Source organism: Pseudophryne corroboree, chromosome 7 (genome assembly GCF_028390025.1).
Source record: "Pseudophryne corroboree isolate aPseCor3 chromosome 7, aPseCor3.hap2, whole genome shotgun sequence".
NCBI classification, from domain to species: domain Eukaryota; kingdom Metazoa; phylum Chordata; class Amphibia; order Anura; family Myobatrachidae; genus Pseudophryne; species Pseudophryne corroboree.
In genome coordinates, this window is record NC_086450.1 from 515,456,920 (window position 1) to 515,482,070 (window position 25,151).

Consider the following 25,151-nt stretch of genomic DNA (forward strand, 5'->3'; position numbering starts at 1 on the left):
AGCGGAGAGATAGAAGACACGATATAGGGAGGCGGGGAGACAGAAGACAGGATATAGGGAGGTGGGGAGACAGAAGACAGGATATAGGGAGGAGGGGGAGACAGAAGACAGGATATAGGGAGCTGGAGAGACAGAAGACAGGATATAGGGAAGCGGAGAGATAGAACACAGGATATAGGGAGGAGGGGAGACAGAAGACAGGATATAGGGAGCTGGAGAGACAGAAGAGAGGATATAGGGAGCTGGAGAGACAGAAGACAGGATATAGGGAGGCGGGGAGACAGAAGACAGGATATAGGGAAGCGGAGCGATAGAAGACAGGATATAGGGAGCTGGAGAGACAGAAGACAGGATATAGGGAAGCGGAGCGATAGAAGACAGGATATAGGGAGCTGGAGAGACAGAAGACAGGATATTGGGAGGCGTAGAGATAGAAGAAAGGATATAGGGAGGCGGGGAGAGAGAAGACAGGATATAGGGAGGTGAGAGATAGAAGACAGGATATAGGGAGGTGGAGAGATAGAAGACAGGATTTAGGGAGGTGAGAGATAGAAGACAGGATATAGGGAGGCGGGGAGACAGAAGACAGGATATAGAGAGGAGGAGAGATAGAAGACAGGATATAGGGAGGTGAAGAGATAGAAGACAGGATATAGGGAGGCGGGGAGACAGAAGACAGGATATAGGGAGGTGGAGTGACAGAAGACAGGATATAGGGAGGCGGGGAGATAGAAGACAGGATATAGGGAGGTGGAGAGATAGAAGACAGGATATAGGGAGGTGGAGAGACAGAAAACAGGATATAGGGAGGTGGAGTGACAGAAGACAGGATATAGGGAGGAGGGGAGACAGAAGACAGGATATAGGGAGGCGGGGAGACAGAAGACAGGATATAGGGAAGCGGAGCGATAGAAGACAGGATATAGGGAGCTGGAGAGACAGAAGACAGGATATAGGGAAGCGGAGCGATAGAAGACAGGATATAGGGAGCTGGAGAGACAGAAGACAGGATATTGGGAGGCGTAGAGATAGAAGAAAGGATATAGGGAGGCGGGGAGAGAGAAGACAGGATATAGGGAGGTGAGAGATAGAAGACAGGATATAGGGAAGTGGAGAGATAGAAGACAGGATTTAGGGAGGTGAGAGATAGAAGACAGGATATAGGGAGGCGGGGAGACAGAAGACAGGATATAGAGAGGAGGAGAGATAGAAGACAGGATATAGGGAGGTGAAGAGATAGAAGACAGGATATAGGGAGGCGGGGAGACAGAAGACAGGATATAGGGAGGTGGAGTGACAGAAGACAGGATATAGGGAGGCGGGGAGATAGAAGACAGGATATAGGGAGGTGGAGAGATAGAAGACAGGATATAGGGAGGTGGAGAGACAGAAAACAGGATATAGGGAGGTGGAGTGACAGAAGACAGGATATAGGGAGGAGGGGAGACAGAAGACAGGATATAGGGAGGCGGGGAGATAGAAGACAGGATACAGGGAGGCGGAGCGACAGAAGACAGGCTATAGGGAGGCGGGAGACAGAAGACAGGATATAGGGAGGCGGAGAGATAGAAGACAGGCTATAGGGAGGCGGGGAGACAGAAGACAGGATACAGGGAGGCGGAGACAGAAGACAGGATACAGGGAGGTGGAGAGATAGAAGACAGGATATAGGGAGGCGGGGAGACAGAAGACAGGATACAGGGAGGCGGAGAGACAGAAGACAGGATATAGGGAGGTGGAGAGATAGAAGACAGGATATAGGGAGGCGGGGAGACAGAAGACAGGATATATGGAGGTGGAGAGATAGAAGTTTGAGTACAAAACTCAGCATCACAAGAGGCATCTTACTTGAGTTCTACTCTCAGCTGTTTCAAGATATCGGAGTCCTTCCTTTTACTGTCATCTGTCTTCTGCTTGTCCCGGTCACGATCTCGATCCTTTTCTCTGTCACGCTCCTTTTCTCGCTCCCTGTCCATTTCTCGCTCTCGCGTTTTACTGCGCTCTGGCTCTTTTCTCTGTTCCTCTTCCTCCTTCTTTACTTCAGGAGTAGTAGGGGTTTCTGGGTCACGCATCACAACTCCAGGCTGTTCTTTCTTCACATCTGCCTCTTCTTCTTTCACTACTGTGGTGGTCATCATTTCGGCACTGGAAAGGCTTGGGGCTGGGCACGGGGGAGCACCCACCTGTAGACGCATCTAAAAAGGAGGATAGGCTAGCTTAGGGACATGCAGACTCTCCTCGTTGTGCCGCAGAAAAGGAAATGACTTGTATCTGCTGTCAGAAACGTGATATCCTGACTGCCGAAACCAACTAGTTAGCAAGATAAAACACAGTGAGTAAGGATGGTCCTGTGGCGGGCTGACCGACCTTTAGGAAGTACAGTTAGGGTGGTTCCATGAATGGGGCCAAGAACCTGAATCCCTAAATGTGCATACACTAGATCAGTGACCAGGACAGCAGATCACCTCTATGCCAAATATGACAGGAATACTGCATAATCCAGGCAGAAGGGTGATCAGCCACTCACAATCATGTGTGTTATGTCTCTCAGACACTGACATCTCAGGTGGTGTCATCTCTACCTCCTCTGTCCCTTAGGTGGTGTCATCTCTACCTCTCCTGTCTCTCAGGTAGTGTCATCTCTATCTCCCCTGTCCCTCAGGTGGTGTCATCTCTATCTTCGGTCACTCAGGTGGTGTCATCTCTATCTCCCCTGTCCCTCAGGTGGTGTCATCTCTACCTCTCTTGTCCCTCAGGTGGTGTCATCTCTACCTCCCCTGTCTCTCAGGTGGTGTCATCTCTACCTCCCCTGTCTCTCAGGTGGTGTCATCTCTACCTCACCTGTCCCTCAGGTGGTGTCATCTCTACCTCCCCTGTCCCTCAGGTGGTGTCATCTCTATCTTCGGTCACTCAGGTGGTGTCATCTCTACCTTCCCTTTCCCTCAGGTGGTGTCATCTCTACCTTCTGTCTCTCAGGTGGTGTCATCTCTATCTCACCTGTCCCTCAGGTACCGTCATCTCTACCTCCTCTGTCCCTCAGGTAGTGTCACCTCTACTCCTCTGATCCTCAGATGGTGTTATCTCTACCTCCCCTGTCCCTCAGGTGCTGTCATCTCTATCTCATCTGCCACTAAGGAGGTGTCATCTCTTCTCAGGTAGTGTCATCTCTATCTCCTCTGTCCCTCAGGTGGTGTCATCTCGATCTCCTCTGTCCCCCAGATGGTGATATCTCTACCGCCTCTGTCACTCAGGTGGTGTCACCTCTACCTCCCCTGTCCCTCAGTTAGTGTCATCTCTACCTCCCCTGTCTCTCAGGTAGTGTCATCTCTACCTCCCCTGTCTCTCAGGTGGTGTCATCTCTATCTTCTGTCTCTCAGGTAGTGTCATCTCTACCTCACCTGTCCCTCAGGTGCCATCATCTCTACCTCCCCTGTCCCTCAGGTGGTGTCATCTCTTCTCAGGTAGTGTAATCTCTACCTCCTCTGTCCTTCAGGTGGTGTCATCTCCATTTCCTCTGTCCCTCAGGTGGTGTCATCTCCATTTCCTCTGTCCCTCACGTAGTGTCATCTCTATTTCCTCTGTCCCTCACGTACTGTCATCTCTACCTCCTCTGTCCCCCAGATGGTGTTATCTCTACCTCCCCTGTCCCTCAGGTGCTGGCATCTCTATCTCCTCTGCCACTAAGGAGGTGTCATCTCTATTTCCTCTGTCCCTCAGGTGGTGCCATCTCTATTTCCTCTGTCCCTCACGTAGTGTCATCTCTGCCTCCTCTGTCACTCAGGTGGTGTCATCTCTACCTCCTCTGTCCCCCAGATGTTGTTATCTCTACCTCCCCTGTCCCTCAGGTGCTGGCATCTCTATCTCCTCTGTCCCTCAGATGGTGATATCTCTACCGCCTCTGTCACTCAGGTGGTGTCACCTCTACCTCGTGTCACCTCTACCTCCCCTGTCTCTAAGGTAGTGTCATCTCTACCTCCCGTCTCTAAGGTAGTGTCATCTCTACCTCCCCTGTCTCTCAGGTAGTGTCATCTCTACCTCAACTGTCTCTCAGGTAGTGTCATATCTACCTCCCCTGTCTCTCAGGTAGGGTCACCTCTTTCTCCTCTGTCCCTCAGGTGGTGTAATCTCTATCTCCCCTGTCCCTCAGGTGGTGTCATCTCTTCTCAGGTAGCATCATCTCTACGTCCTCTGTCCCTCAGGTGGTGCCATCTCTATTTCCTCTGTCCCTCAGGTGGTGTCATCTCTATTTCCTCTGTCCCTCATGTAGTGTCATCTCTACCTCCTCTGTCACTCAGGTGGTGTCATCTCTACCTCCTCTGTCCCTCAGGTGGTGTCATAGCTACCTCCTCTGTCCCTCAGGTGGTGTCATAGCTACCTCCTCTGTCCCTCAGGTGGTATCTCTACCTCCTCTGTGCATCAGGTGGTGTCATCTCTACTTCTTCTATACCTCAGGTAATGTCATCTCTACCTCCCCTGTCCCTCACGTAGTGTCATCTCTATCTCCAGTGTCCCTCAGGTGGTGTCATCTCTATTTCCTCTGTCCCTCACGTAGTGTCATCTCTACCTCCCCTGTCCCTCAGGTGGGGTCATCTCTATTTCCTCTGTCCCTCACGTAGTGCCATCTCTAACTCCTCTGTCACTCAGGTGGTGCCATCTCTTTTTCCTCTATCCCTCAGGTGGTATCTCTACCTCCTCTGTCCGTCAGGTGGTGTCATCTGTAACTCCTCTGTCTCTCACGTAGTATCATCTCTACCTACTCTGTCCCTTAGGTGGTGTTATCTCTACCTCCTCTGTCCCTCGGTGGTGTTATCTCTACCTCCTCTGTCCCTCAGGTAGTGTCATCTCTACTTCCCCTGTCTCTCAGGTAGTGTCATCTCTACCTCCCCTGTCTCTCAGGTAGTGTCATCTCTACCTCCCCTGTCCCTCAGGTGGTTTCATCTCTTCTCAGGTAGTATCATCTCTATCTCCTCTGTCCCTCAGATGGTGATATCTCTACCGCCTCTGTCACTCAGGTGGTGTCACCTCTACCTCGTGTCACCTCTACCTCCCCTGTCCCTCAGGTAGTGTCACCTCTACCTCCCCTGTCTCTAAGGTAGTGTCATCTCTACCTCCCCTGTCTCTCAGGTAGTGTCATCTCTACCTCCACTGTCTCTCAGGTAGTGTCATCTCTACCTCCCCTGTCTCTCAGGTAGTGTCATCTCTACCTCCCCTGTCTCTCAGGTAGTGCCATCTCTACCTCCACTGTCTCTCAGGTAGTGTCATCTCTACCTCCCCTGTCTCTCAGGTAGTGTCACCTCTTTCTCCTCTGTCCCTCAGGTGGTGTAATCTCTACCTCCCCTGTCCCTCAGGAGGTGTCATCTCTTCTCAGGTAGTGTCATCTCTTCTCAGGTGGTGTCATCTCTATTTCCTCTGTCCCTCAGTCGGTGTCATCTCTATTTCCTCTGTCCCTCATGTAGTGTCATCTCTACCTCCTCTGTCACTCAGGTGGTGTCATCTCTACCTCTTCTGTCCCTCAGGTGGTGTCATATCTACCTCCTCTGTCCATCAGGTGGTGTTATCTCTACCTCCTCTGTGCATCAGGTGCTGTCATCTCTACTTCTTCTGTACCTCAGGTAATGTCATCTCTACCTCCCCTGTCCCTCACGTAGTGTAATCTCTATCTCCAGTGTCTCTCAGGTGGGGTCATCTCTATTTCCTCTTTCCCTCACGTAGTGCCATCTCTACCTCCTCTGTCTTTCAGGTGGTGTCATCTCCATTTCCTCTGTCCCTCAGGTGGTGTCATCTCCATTTCCTCTGTCCCTCACGTAGTGTCATCTCTATTTCCTCTGTCCCTCACATAGTGTCATCTCTACCTCCTCTGTCCCCCAGATGGTGTTATCTCTACCTCCCCTGTCCCTCAGGTGCTGGCATCTCTATCTCCTCTGCCACTAAGGAGGTGTCATCTCTATTTCCTCTGTCCCTCAGGTGGTGTCATCTCTATTTCCTCTGTCCCTCACGTAGTGTCATCTCTGCCTCCTCTGTCACTCAGGTGGTGTCATCTCTGCCTCCTCTGTCACTCAGGTGGTGTCATCTCTACCTCCTCTGTCCCCCAGATGTTATCTCTACCTCCCCTGTCCCTCAGGTGCTGGCATCTCTATCTCCTCTGTCCCTCAGATGGTGATATCTCTACCGCCTCTGTCACTCAGGTGGTGTCACCTCTACCTCCCCTGTCCCTCAGGTAGTGTCACCTCTACCTCCCCTGTCTCTAAGGTAGTGTCATCTCTACCTCCCCTGTCCCTCACGTAGTGTAATCTCTATCTCCAGTGTCTCTCAGGTGGGGTCATCTCTATTTCCTCTTTCCCTCACGTAGTGCCATCTCTACCTCCTCTGTCTTTCAGGTGGTGTCATCTCCATTTCCTCTGTCCCTCAGGTGGTGTCATCTCCATTTCCTCTGTCCCTCACGTAGTGTCATCTCTATTTCCTCTGTCCCTCACATAGTGTCATCTCTACCTCCTCTGTCCCCCAGATGGTGTTATCTCTACCTCCCCTGTCCCTCAGGTGCTGGCATCTCTATCTCCTCTGCCACTAAGGAGGTGTCATCTCTATTTCCTCTGTCCCTCAGGTGGTGTCATCTCTATTTCCTCTGTCCCTCACGTAGTGTCATCTCTGCCTCCTCTGTCACTCAGGTGGTGTCATCTCTGCCTCCTCTGTCACTCAGGTGGTGTCATCTCTACCTCCTCTGTCCCCCAGATGTTATCTCTACCTCCCCTGTCCCTCAGGTGCTGGCATCTCTATCTCCTCTGTCCCTCAGATGGTGATATCTCTACCGCCTCTGTCACTCAGGTGGTGTCACCTCTACCTCCCCTGTCCCTCAGGTAGTGTCACCTCTACCTCCCCTGTCTCTAAGGTAGTGTCATCTCTACCTCCCCTGTCTCTCAGGTAGTGTCATATCTACCTCCCCTGTCTCTCAGGTAGTGTCACCTCTTTCTCCTCTGTCCCTCAGGTGGTGTAATCTGTACCTCCCCTGTCCCTCAGGTGGTGTCATCTCTTCTCAGGTAGCATCATCTCTACGTCCTCTGTCCCTCAGGTGGTGTCATCTCTATTTCCTCTGTCCCTCAGGTGGTGTCATCTCAACGTCCTCTGTCCCTCATGTAGTGTCATCTCTACCTCCTCTGTCACTCAGGTGCTGTCATCTCTACCTCCTCTGTCCCTCAGGTGGTGTCATAGCTACCTCCTCTGTCCCTCAGATGGTGTCATATCTACCTCCTCTGTCCCTCAGGTGGTGTTATCTCTACCTCCTCTGTGCATCAGGTGGTGTCATCTCTACTTCTTCTGTACCTCAGGTAATGTCATCTCTACCTCCCCTATCCCTCACGTAGTGTCATCTCTATCTCCAGTGTCCCTCAGGTGGGGTCCTCTCTATTTCCTCTGTCCCTCACGTAGTGTCATCTCTACCTCCCCTGTCCCTCAGGTTGGGTCATCTCTATTTCCTCTGTCCCTCACGTAGTGCCATCTCTAACTCCTCTGTCACTCAGGTGGTGCCATCTCTTTTTCCTCTATCCCTCAGGTGGTATCTCTACCTCCTCTGTCCCTCAGGTGGTGTCATCTCTACCTTCCCTGACCCTCAGGTGGTGTCATCTGTAACTCTTCTGTCTCTCACGTAGTATCATCTCTACCTCCTCTGTCCCTCAGGTAGTGTCATCTGTACCTCCTCTGTCTCTCACGTAGTATCATCTCTACCTACTCTGTCCCTTAGGTGGTGTTATCTCTACCTCCTCTGTCTCTCGGCGGTGTTATCCCTACCTCCTCTGTCCCTCAGGTAGTGTCATCTCTACCTCCCCTGTCTCTCAGGTAGTGTCATCTCTACCTCCCCTGTCTCTCAGGTGGTGTCATCTCTACCTCCCCTGTCTCTCAGGTAGTGTCATCTCTACCTCCCCTGTCCCTCAGGTCGTGTCATCTCTACCTCCCCTGTCCCTCAGGTGGTTTCATCTCTTCTCAGGTAGTATCATCTCTATCTCCTCTGTCCTTCAGATGGTGATATCTCTACCGCCGCTGTCACTCAGGTGGTGTCACCTCTACCTCCCCTGTCCCTCAGGTAGTGTCACCTCTACCTCCCCTATCTCTAAGGAAGTGTCATCTCTACCTCCCGTCTCTAAGGTAGTGTCATCTCTACCTCCCCTGTCTCTCAGGTAGTGTCATCTCTACCTCCACTGTCTCTCAGGTAGTGTCACCTCTTTCTCCTCTGTCCCTCAGGTGGTGTAATCTCTACCTCCCCTGTCCCTCAGGTGGTGTCATCTCTTCTCAGGTGGTGTCATCTCTTCTCAGGTAGCGTCATCTCTACGTCCTCTGTCCCTCAGGTGGTGTCATCTCTATTTCCTCTGTCCCTCAGTCGGTGTCATCTCTATTTCCTCTGTCCCTCATGTAGTGTCATCTCTACCTCCTCTGTCACTCAGGTGGTGTCATCTCTACCTCCTCTGTCCCTCAGGTGGTGTCATCTCTATCTCCAGTGTCCCTCAGGTAGTGCCATCTCTACCTCCACTGTCTCTCAGGTAGTGTCATCTCTACCTCCCCTGTCTCTCAGGTAGTGTCACCTCTTTCTCCTCTGTCCCTCAGGTGGTGTAATCTCTACCTCCCCTGTCCCTCAGGAGGTGTCATCTCTTCTCAGGTAGTGTCATCTCTTCTCAGGTGGTGTCATCTCTATTTCCTCTGTCCCTCAGTCGGTGTCATCTCTATTTCCTCTGTCCCTCATGTAGTGTCATCTCTACCTCCTCTGTCACTCAGGTGGTGTCATCTCTACCTCTTCTGTCCCTCAGGTGGTGTCATATCTACCTCCTCTGTCCATCAGGTGGTGTTATCTCTACCTCCTCTGTGCATCAGGTGCTGTCATCTCTACTTCTTCTGTACCTCAGGTAATGTCATCTCTACCTCCCCTGTCCCTCACGTAGTGTAATCTCTATCTCCAGTGTCTCTCAGGTGGGGTCATCTCTATTTCCTCTTTCCCTCACGTAGTGCCATCTCTACCTCCTCTGTCTTTCAGGTGGTGTCATCTCCATTTCCTCTGTCCCTCAGGTGGTGTCATCTCCATTTCCTCTGTCCCTCACGTAGTGTCATCTCTATTTCCTCTGTCCCTCACATAGTGTCATCTCTACCTCCTCTGTCCCCCAGATGGTGTTATCTCTACCTCCCCTGTCCCTCAGGTGCTGGCATCTCTATCTCCTCTGCCACTAAGGAGGTGTCATCTCTATTTCCTCTGTCCCTCAGGTGGTGTCATCTCTATTTCCTCTGTCCCTCACGTAGTGTCATCTCTGCCTCCTCTGTCACTCAGGTGGTGTCATCTCTGCCTCCTCTGTCACTCAGGTGGTGTCATCTCTACCTCCTCTGTCCCCCAGATGTTGTTATCTCTACCTCCCCTGTCCCTCAGGTGCTGGCATCTCTATCTCCTCTGTCCCTCAGATGGTGATATCTCTACCGCCTCTGTCACTCAGGTGGTGTCACCTCTACCTCCCCTGTCCCTCAGGTAGTGTCACCTCTACCTCCCCTGTCTCTCAGGTAGTGTCATCTCTACCTCCCCTGTCTCTCAGGTAGTGTCATATCTACCTCCCCTGTCTCTCAGGTAGTGTCACCTCTTTCTCCTCTGTCCCTCAGGTGGTGTAATCTGTACCTCCCCTGTCCCTCAGGTGGTGTCATCTCTTCTCAGGTAGCATCATCTCTACGTCCTCTGTCCCTCAGGTGGTGTCATCTCTATTTCCTCTGTCCCTCAGGTGGTGTCATCTCAACGTCCTCTGTCCCTCATGTAGTGTCATCTCTACCTCCTCTGTCACTCAGGTGCTGTCATCTCTACCTCCTCTGTCCCTCAGGTGGTGTCATAGCTACCTCCTCTGTCCCTCAGATGGTGTCATATCTACCTCCTCTGTCCCTCAGGTGGTGTTATCTCTACCTCCTCTGTGCATCAGGTGGTGTCATCTCTACTTCTTCTGTACCTCAGGTAATGTCATCTCTACCTCCCCTATCCCTCACGTAGTGTCATCTCTATCTCCAGTGTCCCTCAGGTGGGGTCCTCTCTATTTCCTCTGTCCCTCACGTAGTGTCATCTCTACCTCCCCTGTCCCTCAGGTTGGGTCATCTCTATTTCCTCTGTCCCTCACGTAGTGCCATCTCTAACTCCTCTGTCACTCAGGTGGTGCCATCTCTTTTTCCTCTATCCCTCAGGTGGTATCTCTACCTCCTCTGTCCCTCAGGTGGTGTCATCTCTACCTTCCCTGACCCTCAGGTGGTGTCATCTGTAACTCTTCTGTCTCTCACGTAGTATCATCTCTACCTCCTCTGTCCCTCAGGTAGTGTCATCTGTACCTCCTCTGTCTCTCACGTAGTATCATCTCTACCTACTCTGTCCCTTAGGTGGTGTTATCTCTACCTCCTCTGTCTCTCGGCGGTGTTATCCCTACCTCCTCTGTCCCTCAGGTAGTGTCATCTCTACCTCCCCTGTCTCTCAGGTAGTGTCATCTCTACCTCCCCTGTCTCTCAGGTGGTGTCATCTCTACCTCCCCTGTCTCTCAGGTAGTGTCATCTCTACCTCCCCTGTCCCTCAGGTAGTGTCATCTCTACCTCCCCTGTCCCTCAGGTGGTTTCATCTCTTCTCAGGTAGTATCATCTCTATCTCCTCTGTCCTTCAGATGGTGATATCTCTACCGCCGCTGTCACTCAGGTGGTGTCACCTCTACCTCCCCTGTCCCTCAGGTAGTGTCACCTCTACCTCCCCTATCTCTAAGGAAGTGTCATCTCTACCTCCCGTCTCTAAGGTAGTGTCATCTCTACCTCCCCTGTCTCTCAGGTAGTGTCATCTCTACCTCCACTGTCTCTCAGGTAGTGTCACCTCTTTCTCCTCTGTCCCTCAGGTGGTGTAATCTCTACCTCCCCTGTCCCTCAGGTGGTGTCATCTCTTCTCAGGTGGTGTCATCTCTTCTCAGGTAGCGTCATCTCTACGTCCTCTGTCCCTCAGGTGGTGTCATCTCTATTTCCTCTGTCCCTCAGTCGGTGTCATCTCTATTTCCTCTGTCCCTCATGTAGTGTCATCTCTACCTCCTCTGTCACTCAGGTGGTGTCATCTCTACCTCCTCTGTCCCTCAGGTGGTGTCATCTCTATCTCCAGTGTCCCTCAGGTGGGGTCATCTCTATTTCCTCTGTCCCTCACGTAGTGTCATCTCTACCTCCCCTGTCCCTCAGGTGGGGTCATCTCTACCTTCCCTGTCCCTCAGGTGGTGTCATCTCTACCTCCTCTGTCCCTCAGGTGGTGTCATCTCTATTTTCGCTGTCCCTCACGTATTGTTATCTCTACCTCCTCTGTCCATCACGTAGTGTCAACTCTACCTCCTCTGTCCCTCAGGTGGTGTCATCTCTATTTTCTCTGTCCCTCACGTAGTGTCATCTCTACCTCCTCTGTCTCTCAGGTGGTGTCATCTCTACCTTCCCTGTCCATCAGGTGGTGTCATCTCTACCCCCTCTATCCCTCAGGTAGTGTCAACTCTACCTCCCCTGTCCCTCAGGTAGTGTCATCTCTATTTCCTCTGTCCCTCACGTAGTCTCATCTCTACCTCCTCTGTCCCTCAGGTGGTGTCATCTCTTTTTCCTCTGTCCCTCACGTAGTGTCATCTCTACCTCCTCTGTCACTCAAGTGGTGTCATCTCTTTTCAGGTAGTGTCACCTCTATCTCTTCTGTCCCTCAGGTGGTGTCATCTCTACCTCCTCTGTCCCTCAGGTGGTGTCATCTCTATTTCCGCTGTCCCTCACGTATTGTTATCTCTACCTCCTCTGTCCATCACGTAGTGTCAACTCTACCTTCTCTGTCCCTCAGGTGGTGTCATCTCTTTTTCCTCTGTCCCTCACGTAGTGTCATCTCTACCTCCTCTGTCTCTCAGGTGGTGTCATCTCTACCTTCCCTGTCCATCAGGTGGTGTCATCTCTACCCCCTCTATCCCTCAGGTAGTGTCAACTCTACCTCCCCTGTCCCTCAGGCTGTGTCATCTCTACCTCCTCTGTCCCTCAGGTGGTGCCATCTCTTTTTCCTCTGTCCCTCACGTAGTGTCATCTCTACCTTCTCTGTCACTCAGGTGGTGTCATCTCTTTTTCCTCTGTCCCTCACGTAGTGTCATCTCTACCTCCTCTGTCTCTCAGGTGGTGTCATCTCTACCTTCCCTGTCCATCAGGTGGTGTCATCTCTACCTCCTCTGTTCCTCAGGTAGTGTCATCTCTACCTCCTCTGTCACTCAGGTGGTGTCATCTCTTTTCAGGTAGTGTCACCTCTATCTCTTCTGTCCCTCAGGTGGTGTCATCTCTACCTCCTCTGTCCCTCAGGTGGTGTCATCTCTATTTCCGCTGTCCCTCACGTATTGTTATCTCTACCTCCTCTGTCCATCACGTAGTGTCAACTCTACCTCCTCTGTCCCTCAGGTGGTGTCATCTCTATTTTCTCTGTCCCTCACGTAGTGTCATCTCTACCTCCCCTGTCCCTCAGGTAGTGTCATCTCTACCTCCCCTGTCCCTCAGGTAGTGTCATCTCTACCTCCCCTGTCCCTCAGGTGGTGTCATCTCTATTTCCCTGTCCCTCAGGTAGTGTCATCTCTACCTCCCCTGTCCCTCAGGTAGTGTCACCTCTACCTCCTCTGTCCCTCAGGTGGTGTTATCTCTACCTCCTCTGTCCCTCAGGTGGTGTTATCTCTACCTCCTCTGTCCCTCAGGTGGTGTCAACTCTACCTCCTCTGTCCCTCAGGTGGTGTAATCTCTACCTCCGCTGTCTCTGAGATAGTGTCATCTCTACCTTCCCTGTCTCTCAAGTAGTGTCATCTCTACCTCCCCTGTCTCTCAGGTAGTGTCATCTCTACCTCCCCTGTCTCTCAGGTAGTGTCATCTTTACCTCCCCTGTCTCTCAGGTAGTGTCACCTCTATCTCCTCTGTCCATTAGGTGGTGTCATCTCTACCTTCCCTGACCCTCAGGTAGTGTCATCTGTACCTCCTCTGTCTCTCACGTAGTATCATCTCTACCTACTCTGTCCCTTAGGTGGTGTTATCTCTACCTCCTCTGTCCCTCGGTGGTGTTATCTCTACCTCCTCTGTCCCTCAGGTAGTGTCATCTCTACCTCCCCTGTCTCTCAGGTAGTGTCATCTCTACCTCCCCTGTCTCTCAGGTAGTGTCATCTCTACCTCCCCTGTCTCTCAGGTAGTGTCATCTCTACCTCCCCTGTCCCTCAGGCGGTGTCACCTCTAGCTCCTCTGACCCTCAGGCGGTGTCATCTCTACCTCCTCTGTCCCTCAGGCGGTGTCATCTCTACCTCCTCTGTCCCTCAGACACTGTCATCTCTACCTCCCCTGTCTCTCAGGTAGTGTCATCTTTACCTCCCCTGTCTCTCAGGTAGTGTCACCTCTATCTCCTCTGTCCCTCAGGTGGTGTCATCTCTACCTTCTGTCTCTCAGGTAGTGTCATCTCTACCTCCCCTGTCTCTCAGGTGGTGTCATCTCTATCTTCTGTCTCTCAGGTAGTGTCATCTCTACCTCCCCTGTCTCTCAGGTAGTGTCACCTCTATCTCCTTTGTCCCTCGGGTGGTGTCATCTCTACCTTCCCTGTCTCTCAGGTGGTGTCATCTCTACCTCCCCTGTCTCTCAGGTGGTGTAACCTCTAGCTCCTCTGACCTCCAGGTGGTGTTACTGATTTTATGGGTGGCAGTGATGCTCTCCTATAGCTGATACGCAGCTGACTCTCACAGTCAGGGTGAGGCTAATGGCCCAGCATCCCCAGTGACCACGGTATGGACTGATATTATTGCTGGCAGAGGAAGCCCATCCTGGGACAGGAGGGTTTCTTCCTCACCTTGCTCACCTCTCCTTGAGCATCTCGAACCTTGCGCTTATATCGCTGAACATCTCCCTTCAGCTGGTGGTTGTGGTTTTGAAGACTCCCAATTAAATGACGCATCTCACGATTAATAGGACCTAAAAGACAGAAGCAATGCGATAGTCCTGTCACCTGCCCCGTCATTTTCCCTCCACAGCCAGACTATGCCTCAATGTACCGGCTTGTTCATTGGCAGCCAGATTCTGTTCAAACTCGATCCTCAGCATCTCATACTCCTTGCGGACCTGGGCCAGAGTATCCTCCAGCTGAATCACCTCGGTCCGCAGTTTCTTCTGGACAGACAACTCCTCACTCTGAGTAGAGAAAAGCCCACATGAGTTCCCATGGTATGGACAATGACAGGGCCCTGGAATACCCCGGTATAAGGTGTACCTCCATGCGCTCAATCTGCCTCAGGTGACTGTTCTTGGTGTTGAGGAGAAGAGCCCGAGCCTCGTCCAGTTGCGTTTTCACCTGTAGAGACTCGTTGTACAGGAGAGAAAACTGAGACTGTAGGCAGCGGAAGTCCTGTGTGCCTCTGACGGCCTCCTCGGGGAGAGTTCTCAGGTCCAGCTACGGACAGACAAGAGGATTTTATTAATCACTGTAACATCAATTACTCTGAGCCCATCTGGGGGACGCTGCAAACTGTGGGTTTAGAAGCAGGCTGAGAGGTAGGAATTATTAGTTAAGAGTTATGGAGCTGCACCCAAGCCTCCCTGCACCCCCCACCCCTCCCACCACCACATATAAGTCCTCGCACCTATCGCAGCAACCAATTTACTTAGCTGACAAAGGTGGAATGGAAGAGACCACATCATGCAACAACACAACCAACAAGAAACAACCAGGGAGGGAACGCAGTGTCTCCCGGATGGAGTATTGGGAAAAGATTTTACAATGAGTGTCCGATCTGGGGCACTCTGCAGACTATGTCATGCCCAAGACCTGACGCCCAAAAGTTATGACTGTGGCCACTAAGCGTGGAACCCGGAAAATGGTGGAGGAAGGCTACATGGAGGACCAAGGAACCACCTGGCACAGCAGCTCAACCAAGGCAACCGTCTAAGAGTCATTCACACCTGAGGAAAAAGCCCACGGATAGGATAAGGCACCAGCTGACCCATAGAGACAGAAGCCTATGTAATAGCTGAAGTGATCCAGTGAGCAGAAGACTACTTGAAGAAAGCCCCATCCTGGCAGAGAGCGGCATAAAAGGACTAATAGGATCAGAAGGACATAAATTGGGAATATGATCTCCTGGAGAACAAGGAGACCACTTATGTCCGTGACACCACTATGTAGACAAGCATAGAAAGAGGAGCTAGTACAGAGTTACTATGTAGACATAGGAAGTTTGCTGTTTGGCTGCCCATCACTACTGCTGTAGGCCGTGGTGGCCATGTAATACAAACTACATCTCCCAGGTGTGGTGCCGGCACGGCCTGTAATACAGGCGCCTCAGGAGTGAGTGATTAGGGTTCCTAGTACCTGTAAGTGCCTGGCGACCATCTCCTGGAGCAGCTAGTGGGTGGCAGCAGGGCAGACAGAAAACACCCGCTCCCCCACAGCCTGATCCCATAATTGGATTCAGGCACCCTAGGCTAGAGAGAAAAAATAAGATTTTACTTACCGATAAATCTATTTCTCATAGTCCGTAGTGGATGCTGGGCGCCCATCCCAAGTGCGGATTGTCTGCATTACTTGTACATAGTTATTGTTACAAAAAAATCGGGTTATTATTGTTGTGAGACATCTTTTTTAGAGGCTACTTCATTGTTATCATACTGTTAACTGGGTTCAAATCACAAGTTGTACGGTGTGATTGGTGTGGCTGGTATGAGTCTTACCCGGGATTCAAGATCCTTCCTTATTGTGTACGCTCGTCCGGGCACAGTACCTAACTGAGGCTTGGAGGAGGGTCATAGGGGGAGGAGCCAGTACACACCATGTGATCCTAAAAGCTTGCTTTTGTGCCCTGTCTCCTGCGGAGCCGCTATTCCCCATGGTCCTGACGGAGTCCCCAGCATCCACTACGGACTATGAGAAATAGATTTATCGGTAAGTAAAATCTTATTTTCTCTAACGTCCTAGTGGATGCTGGGGACTCCGTCAGGACCATGGGGATTATACCAAAGCTCCCAAACGGGCGGGAGAGTGCGGATGACTCTGCAGCACCGAATGAGAGAACTCCAGGTCCTCCTCAGCCAGGGTATCAAATTTGTAGAATTTTGCAAACGTGTTTGCCCCTGACCAAGTAGCTGCTCGGCAAAGTTGTAAAGCCGAGACCCCTCGGGCAGCCGCCCAAGATGAGCCCACCTTCCTTGTGGAATGGGCATTTACAGATTTTGGCTGTGGCAGGCCTGCCACAGAATGTGCAAGCTGAATTGTACTACAAATCCAACGAGCAATAGTCTGCTTAGAAGCAGGAGCACCCAGCTTTTTGGGTGCCTACAATATAAACAGCAAGTCAGACTTTCTGACTCCAGCCGTCCTGGAATTATATATATCTATATATATTTTCAGGGCCCTGACAACGTCTAGCAACTTGGAGTCCTCCAAGTCCCTAGTAGCCGCAGGCACCACAATAGGTTGTTTCAGGTGAAACGCTGACACCACCTTAGGAAGAAACTGGGGACGAGTCCGCAGTTCTGCCCTGTCCGAATGGAAAATCAAATATGGGCTTTTGTAAGACAAAGCCGCCAATTTTGACAATCGCCTGGCCGAGGCCAGGGCCAACAGCATGGTCACTTTCCATGTGAGATATTTCAAATCCACAGATGAGTGGTTCAAACCAATATGATTTGAGGAATCCCAACACTACGTTGAGATCCCACGGTGCCACTGGAGGCACACAAGGGCTGTATATGCAATACTCCCTTGACAAACGTCTGGACTTCAGGAACTGAAGCCAATTCTTTCTGGAAGAAAATCTATAGGGCCGAAACTTGAACCTTAATGGACCCCAATTTGAGGCTCATAGACACTCCTGTTTGCAGGAAGTGCAGAAATCGACCTAGTTGAAATTTTTTCGTGGGGCCTTCCTGGCCTCACCCACGCAACATATTTTTTACCACATGTGGTGATAACGTTGTGCGGTCACCTCCTTCCTGGCTTTGACCAGGGTAGGTATGACCTCTTCCGGAATGCCTTTTCCCTTAGGATCCGGCGTTCAAACCGCCATGCCGTCAAACGCAGTCGCGGTAAGTCTTGGAACAGACAAGGTCCCTGCTGGAGCAGGTCCTTTCTTAAAGGCCGATGCCACGGTTCCTCTTGGAACAGACATGGTACTTGCTGAAAGCAAATCCCTTCTTAGCTCCATTAGTCCTCTGTGAGCATCTCTTGAAGTTCCGGTTACCAAGTCCCTCTTGGCCAATCCGGAGCCACGAGTATAGTTCTTACTCCTCTATGTCTTATAATTCTCAATACCTTGGTTATGAGAAGCAGAGGAGGGAACACATACACCGACTGTTACACCCACGGTGTTACCAGGACGTCCACAGCTATCGCCTGAAGGTCTCGTGACCTGGCGCAATACCTGTCCCATTTTTTTGTTCGGGCGGGACGCCATCATGTCCACCTTTGGTCTTTCCCAACGGTTCACAATCATGCGGAAAACTTCCCGATGAAGTTCCCACTCTCCCGGGTGGAGGTCGTGCTGACAGTGCTATCACATGATTTTCCGCCTAGCGAAAAATCCTTGCAGTTTTGCCACTGCCCTCCTGCTTCTTGTGCCGCCCTTTCTGTTTACGTGGGCGACTGCCGTGATGTTATCCCACTGGATCAATACCGGCTGACCTTGAAGCAGAGGTCTTGCTAAGCTTAGAGCATTATAAATTTGCTCTTAGCTCCAGTATAATTATGTGGAGAGAATTCTCCAGACTTGATCACACTCCTTGTGTGACTGCTCCCCAGCCTCTCAGGCTGGCCTCCGTGGTCACGAGCATCCAATCCTGAATGCCGAATCTGCGGCCCTCTAGAAGATGAGCACTCTGTAATCACCACAGGAGAGACACCCTTGTCCTTGGATATAGGGTTATCCGCTGATGCATCTGAAGATGCGATCCGGACCATTTGTCCAGCAGATCCCACTGAAGAGTTCTTGCGTGAAATCTGCCGAATGGAAGCGCTTCGTAATAAGCCACCATTTTTACCAGGACTCTTGTGCAATGATGCACTGACACTTTTCCTGGTTTTAGGAGGATCCCGATTAGCTCGGATAACTCCCTGGCTTTCTCCTCTGGGAGAAACACCTTTTCCTTGACTGTGTCCAGAATCATCCCTAGGACCAGCAGACGTGTCGTCGGAACAACTGCGGTTTTGGAATATTTAGAATCCACCCGTGCTGTCGTAGAACTACTTGAGATAGTGCTACTCCGACCTCCAACTGTTCTCTGGACCTTGTTCTTATCAGGAGGTCGTCCATTTTCTTTGAAGACGAATCCTCCTTTCGGTCATTACCTTGGTAAGGACCCGGGGTGCCTTGGACAATCCAACGGCATCGTCTTGAAACTGATAGTGACAGTTCTGTACCACGAACCTGAGGTACCCTTGGTGAGAAAAGGCAAATTTTTGGGACATGGAGGTAAGCATCCCTGATGTCCCGGGACACCATATAGTCCCCTTGTTCTTTGCTATCACTGCTCTGAGTGACTCCATCTGGATTTGAACCCTTGCAAGTGTTCAAATTTTTCAGATTTAGAATAGGTCTCACCTAGCCTTCAGTACCACCATATAGTGTGGAGTAATACCCCTTTCCTTGTTGTCGGAGGGGTAATTTTATTATCACCTGCTGGGAATACAGCTTGTGAATTGTTTTCAATACTGCCTCCCTGTCGGAGGGAGACATTGGTACAGCAGACTACAGGAACCTGCGAGGGGGGAAACCTCTCGACATTCCAATCTGTACCCCTTGGATACTACTTGTAGGATCCAGGGGTCCTGTACGGTCCCAGCGTCATGCTGAGAACTTGGTAGAAGCGGTGAAGGGCTTCTGTTCCTGGGAATGGGCTGCCTGCTGCAGTCTTCTTCCCTTTCCTCTATCCCTGGGCAGATATGACTCTTATAGGGACGAAAGGACTGAGGCTGAAAAGACGGTGTCTTTTTCTGCAGAGATGTGACTTAGGGTAAAAAACGGTGGATTTTCCAGCAGTTGCCCTGGCCACCAGGTCCCATGGACCGACCCCAAATAACTCCTCCCCTTTATACGGCAATACCTCTTTGTGCCGTTTGGAATCTGCATCACCTGACCACTGTCGTGTCCATAAACATCTTCTTGCAGATATGGACATCGCATTTACTCTTGATGCCAGAGTGCAAATATCCCTCTGCGCATCTCGCATATATAGAAATGCATCCTTTAAATGCTCTATAGTCAATAAAATACTGTCCCTGTCAAAGGTATCAATATTTTTAGTCAGGGAATCCGACCAAGCCACCCCAGCTCTGCACATCCAGGCTGAGGCGATCGCTGGTCGCAGTATAACACCAGCATGTGTGTGTATACTTTTTAGGATATTTTTCAGCCTCCTATCAGCTGGCTCCTTAAGTACGGCCCTATCCGTAGATGGTACCGCCACTTGTTCTGATAAGCGTGTGAGCGCCTTATCCACCCTGAGGGGTGTTTGCCACCGCGCCTTAACTTCTGGCGGGCAAGGGTATACTGCCAATAATTTTCTATCGGGGGAAACCCACGCATCATCACACACTTCATTTAATTTATCTGATTCAGGAAAAACTACAGGTAGTTTTTTCACCTCACACATAATACCCTTTTTTGTGGTACTTGGAGTATCAGAAATATGTAACACCTCCTTCATTGCCCTTAACGTGTGGCCCTAAAAGAAAATACGTTTGTTTCTTCACCGTCGACACTGAAATCAGTGTCCGTGTCTGGGTCTGTGTCGACCGACTGAGGTAAATGGGCATTTTACAGCCCCTGACGGTGTTTGAGACGCCTGGACAGATACTAATTTGTTCGCCGGCCCTCTCATGTCGTCAACCGGCTTGCAGCGTGTTGACATTGTCACGTAATTTCCATAAATAAGCCATCCATTCCGGTGTCGACTCCCTAGAGAGTGACATCACCATTACAGGCAATTTGCTCCGCCTCCTCACCAATATTTTCCTCATACATGTCGACACACACGTACCGACATACAGCACACACATAGGGAATGCTCTGATAGAGGACAGGACCCACTAGCCCTTTGGGGAGACAGAGGGAGAGTTTGCCAGCACACACCAAAACGCTATAATTATCCAGGGACAACCTTTATATAAGTGTTCCTTTTATAGCATTTTAATATATATACATATCGCCAAATCAGTGCCCCCCCTCTCTGTTTTAACCCTGTTTCTGTAGTGCAGTGCAGGGGAGATCATGGGAGCCTTCCCACCAGCCTTTCTGTGAGGGAAAATGGCGCTGTGTGCTGAGGAGAATAGGCCCCGCCCCCTTTTCGGCGGGCTTCTTCTCCGGAGTTTTAGATATCTGGCAGGGGTTAAATACATCCATATAGCCTCAAGGGCTATATGTGATGTATTTTTCGCCATACAGGTATTATACATTGCTGCCCAGGGCGCCCCCCCCCCAGCGCCCTGCACCCTCCGTGACCGCTGTGTGAAGTGTGCTGACAACAATGGCGCACAGCTGCAGTGCTGTGCGCTACCTGATGAAGACTGAGAGTCTTCTGCCGCCTGGTTCCGGACCTCTTCATCTTCAGCATCTGCAAGGGGGGTCGGCGGCGCGGCTCCGGGACGAACCCCAGGGCGAGCCCTGTGTTCCGACTCCCTCTGGAGCTATGTCCAGTAGCCTAAGAATCCAATCCATCCTGCACGCAGGTGAGTTGAAAATCTCTCCCCTAAGTCCCTCGATGCAGTGAGCCTGTTGCCAGCAGGACTCACTGAAAATAAAGAACCTAAAAACTTTTTCTAAGCAACTCTTTAAGAGAGCCACCTAGATTGCACCCTTCTCGGCCGGGCACAAAAACCTAACTGAGGCTTGGAGGAGGGTCATAGGGGGAGGAGCCAGTACACACCATGTGATCCTAAAAGCTTGCTTTTGTGCCCTGTCTCCTGCGGAGCCGCTATTCCCCATGGTCCTGACGGAGTCCCCAGCATCCACTAGGACGTTAGAGAAACTAAGGCTAGAAATAAAGGAAAACCCTAGCTCCTATAATCCCACAGTCTGCAGTGTCCCTCAACTGGGATGAAAGAGTAAGCACAGGCGGGTGTCTCGCCTCAGGCACGGGGAGGGGTGTCTCGCCTCAGGCACGGGGAGGGGTGTCTCGCCTCAGGAGGGGGGAGGGGTGTCCAATCTAGCTAGGAAGTACCTTTAATTTCTCCTTGAGCCGCACAGCGGCCTGCAGCTCGTTCTGCAGCTTCTCCAGCTCACACATGCGGTTATTGGCCAGTTCTTGGTTCTGCTCCAGCTCCGCATTCAGCATCTCAAACTGTACAGGGTGAAAAGCGACAGAGTGACTTCCACTGGCCGGGGCCTGATAGAGTCCAGAGCAGCTCCGCTCTATATTACCTTCTGCACAGTCAGCGTGGTCTGTCCTCCCTGGAAACTTCCAGAACTTCCGGAAATGTGATATCCTGAATTCAGCTACAGAAGAGGCAGCGTGTGAGTATACATACACTGTATATATATATGTGCAGAGTGAGAGGAGCGTCCGGACAGCCATCTCTACCTGCTCCAAGGCCTCCGCCAGGTGGCGATTCAGCTTCTGCTCGTGTTTGCGCAGTTTCTCGATGTCCCACTGCAGATCCTCAATGCTGCGCTCCATCTCCGACACCTTGGTCTCAGAGGAGATGACTCTGTCTTGCAGCTCGTGGTGCTGGGGACATAAGACAAGTGACAGTATTGTGACATGGTAGTGAGAAGCGTCAGTAATAACCCCATCATCCATGAGACACCGCTAGACCCGCATGTATCCTATCTCCGTCATGTTGTACCTGGGTCACTCACCTGTAAGGAGATGCGATGGTGTTTCTCCTGTAGCACAGTAGACAAGTCCTGGAGCCTGTTGTTCTCACTGATCAGGTCTTTATTCAGAGACCGAAGTGTTTCGTCCAACTGGTCAAAGTCTGCAGGAAGGAAAAAGGTGAGAAGGGGACGTGGAGAGCTGTCACAGCGGAGGGGGAAGGGGGGACGGAGGAGAGCAGTCGCAGACGAGGGGGAAGGGGGGACCGAGGAGAGCAGTCGCAAATGAGGGGGAAGGGAGGACCGAGGAGAGCAGTCGCAGACGAGGAGGAAGGGGGGAGGGAGGAGAGCAGTCGCAGACGAGGGGGAATGGGGGAGGGAGGAGAGCAGTCGCAGACGAGGGGAAAGGGAGGACCGAGGAGAGCAGTCGCAGTCGAGGAGGAAGGGGGGAGGGAGGAGAGCAGTCACAGACGAGGGGGAAGGGACGGAGTTGAGCAGTCGCAGACGAGGGGGAAGGAGGGACGGAGCTGAGCAGTCGCAGATGAGGGGGAAGGGGGGACCGAGAAGAGCAGTCGCAGATGAGGGGGAAGGGGGGACCGAGAAGAGCAGTCGCAGATGAGGGGGAAGGGGGGACCGAGAAGAGCAGTCGCAGATGAGGGGGAAGGGGGGACCGAGAAGAGCAGTCGCTGACGAGGGGGAAGGGGGGACCGAGAAGAGCAGTCGCAGACGAGGGGGAAGGGGTGGGGGGTGGGGGCAGAGGAGAGAAGTCGCAGACGTGGGGGAAGGAGAAGAGCAATCACAGGGAGAGGGAAGGGGGGACAGAGGAGAGCAGCCGCAGGGGAGAGGGAAGGGGGGACAGAGGAGAGGGAAGGGGGGACGGAGGAGAGGGAAGGGGGGACGGAGGAGAGCAGTCGCAGAGGAGGGGGACGGAGGAGAGCAGTCACAATGGAGGTGGATAGGAGGGGGGTAATAAGTCACCATGGATATTGAAAAGAGGGTGGGGGGGGTCACAGCAGTGATGGAAGGGGGAGGTGGGGGGTCAGTCACAAGCAGAGATGGATGGGAGGAGGGAATCAGGCACAGCAGAGATGGAAGGGGGAGGGGTGATCAGGCACAGCGGGGATGGATGGGAGGATGGAATCAGGCACAGCAGAGATGGATAGGAGGGGTGATTAGGCACAGCAGAGATGGATGGGAGGAGGGAATCAGGCACAGCAGAGATGGATGGGAGGAGGGAATCAGGCACAGCGGGGATGGATGGGAGGAGGGAATCAGCACAGCGGGGATGGATGGGAGGAGGGAATCAGGCACAGCGGGGATGGATGGGAGGAGGGAATCAGGCAGAGCAGAGATGGAAGGGGTAGGAGGGAATCAGGCACAGCAGAGATGGAAGGGGTAGGAGGGAATCAGGCACAGCAGAGATGGAAGGGGTAGGAGGGAATCAGGCACAGCAGAGATGGAAGGGGTAGGAGGGAATCAGGCACAGCAGAGATGGATGGAAGGAGGGAATCAGGCACAGCGGTGATGGATGGGAGGAGGGAATCAGGCACAGCGGGGATGGATGGGAGGAGGGAATCAGGCACAGCAGAGATGGAAGGGGGAGGGGTGATCAGGCACAGCGGGGATGGATGGGAGGATGGAATCAGGCACAGCAGAGATGGATAGGAGGGGTGATTAGGCACAGCAGAGATGGATGGGAGGAGGGAATCAGGCACAGCAGAGATGGATGGGAGGAGGGAATCAGGCACAGCGGGGATGGATGGGAGGAGGGAATCAGCACAGCGGGGATGGATGGGAGGAGGGAATCAGGCACAGCGGGGATGGATGGGAGGAGGGAATCAGGCAGAGCAGAGATGGAAGGGGTAGGAGGGAATCAGGCACAGCAGAGATGGAAGGGGTAGGAGGGAATCAGGCACAGCAGAGATGGAAGGGGTAGGAGGGAATCAGGCACAGCAGAGATGGAAGGGGTAGGAGGGAATCAGGCACAGCAGAGATGGATGGAAGGAGGGAATCAGGCACAGCGGTGATGGATGGGAGGAGGGAATCAGGCACAGCGGGGATGGATGGGAGGAGGGAATCAGGCACAGCGGTGATGGATGGGAGGAGGGAATCAGGCACAGCAGGGATGGATGGGAGGAGGGAATCAGGCACAGCGGGGATGGATGGGAGGAGGGAATCAAGCACAGCGGAGATGGATTGGAGGAGGGAATCAGGAACAGCAGAGATGGAGGAGGGAATCAGGCACAGCGGGGATGGATGGGAGGAGGGAATCAGGCACAGCGGAGATGGAAGGGGTAGGAGGGAATCAGGCACAGCAGAGATGGAAGGGGTAGGAGGGAATCAGGCACAGCAGAGATGGATGGGAGGAGGGAATCAGGCACAGCGGGGATGGATGGGAGGAGGGAATCAAGCACAGCGGAGATGGATTGGAGGAGGGAATCAGGAACAGCAGAGATGGAGGAGGGAATCAGGCACAGCGGGGATGGATGGGAGGAGGGAATCAGGCACAGCGGAGATGGAAGGGGTAGGAGGGAATCAGGCACAGCAGAGATGGAAGGGGTAGGAGGGAATCAGGCACAGCAGAGATGGAAGGGGTAGGAGGGAATCAGGCACAGCAGAGATGGAAGGGGTAGGAGGGAATCAGGCACAGCAGAGATGGAAGGGGTAGGAGGGAATCAGGCACAGCAGAGATGGATGGAAGGAGGGAATCAGGCACAGCGGTGATGGATGGGAGGAGGGAATCAGGCACAGCGGGGATGGATGGGAGGAGGGAATCAGGCACAGCGGTGATGGATGGGAGGAGGGAATCAGGCACAGCAGGGATGGATGGGAGGAGGGAATCAGGCACAGCGGGGATGGATGGGAGGAGGGAATCAAGCACAGCGGAGATGGATTGGAGGAGGGAATCAGGAACAGCAGAGATGGAGGAGGGAATCAGGCACAGCGGGGATGGATGGGAGGAGGGAATCAGGCACAGCGGAGATGGATGGGAGGAGGGAATCAGGCACAGCGGAGATGGTTGGGAGGAGGGAATCAGGCACAGCAGAGATGGAAGGGGGAGGGGTGATCAGGCACAGCAGAGATGGAAGGGAGAGGGGTGATCAGGCACAGCAGAGATGGATGGGAGGAGGGAATCAGGCACAGCGGGGATGGGTGGGAGGAGGGAATCAGGCACAGCATGGATGGGTGGGAGGAGGGAATCAGGCACAGCAGGGATGGATGGGAGGAGGGAATCGGGCACAGCAGGGATGGATGGGAGGAGGGAATCAGGCACAGCAGGGATGGGTGGGAGGAGGGAATCAGGCACAGCAGGGATGGATGGGAGGAGGGAATCAGGCACAGCAGAGATGGATGGAAGGAGGG

General features: G+C 52.4%; 1 protein-coding gene across 2 annotated transcripts in view; it reads right to left on the reverse strand.

Moving 5' to 3' along the window:
- The window catches only part of RNF40 (ring finger protein 40), a 271,003-nt gene that overhangs the window by 124,597 nt on the left and 121,255 nt on the right, over positions 1–25,151 (reverse strand). Inside the window, exons 6-13 of one of the 2 annotated variants that reach the window (XM_063935490.1) lie at positions 21,834–21,952; positions 21,556–21,702; positions 21,396–21,470; positions 21,196–21,315; positions 14,258–14,437; positions 14,043–14,178; positions 13,850–13,962; positions 1,849–2,195 (exon numbers count right to left, since the gene is read on the reverse strand). In XM_063935490.1, coding sequence (XP_063791560.1) covers positions 1,849–2,195; positions 13,850–13,962; positions 14,043–14,178; positions 14,258–14,437; positions 21,196–21,315; positions 21,396–21,470; positions 21,556–21,702; positions 21,834–21,952 — 1,237 coding nt within the window. Of the gene's footprint in view, positions 1–1,848; positions 2,196–13,840; positions 13,963–14,042; positions 14,179–14,257; positions 14,438–21,195; positions 21,316–21,395; positions 21,471–21,555; positions 21,703–21,833; positions 21,953–25,151 lie in introns of both variants that reach the window. The other variant, XM_063935489.1, reaches the window with a different exon arrangement.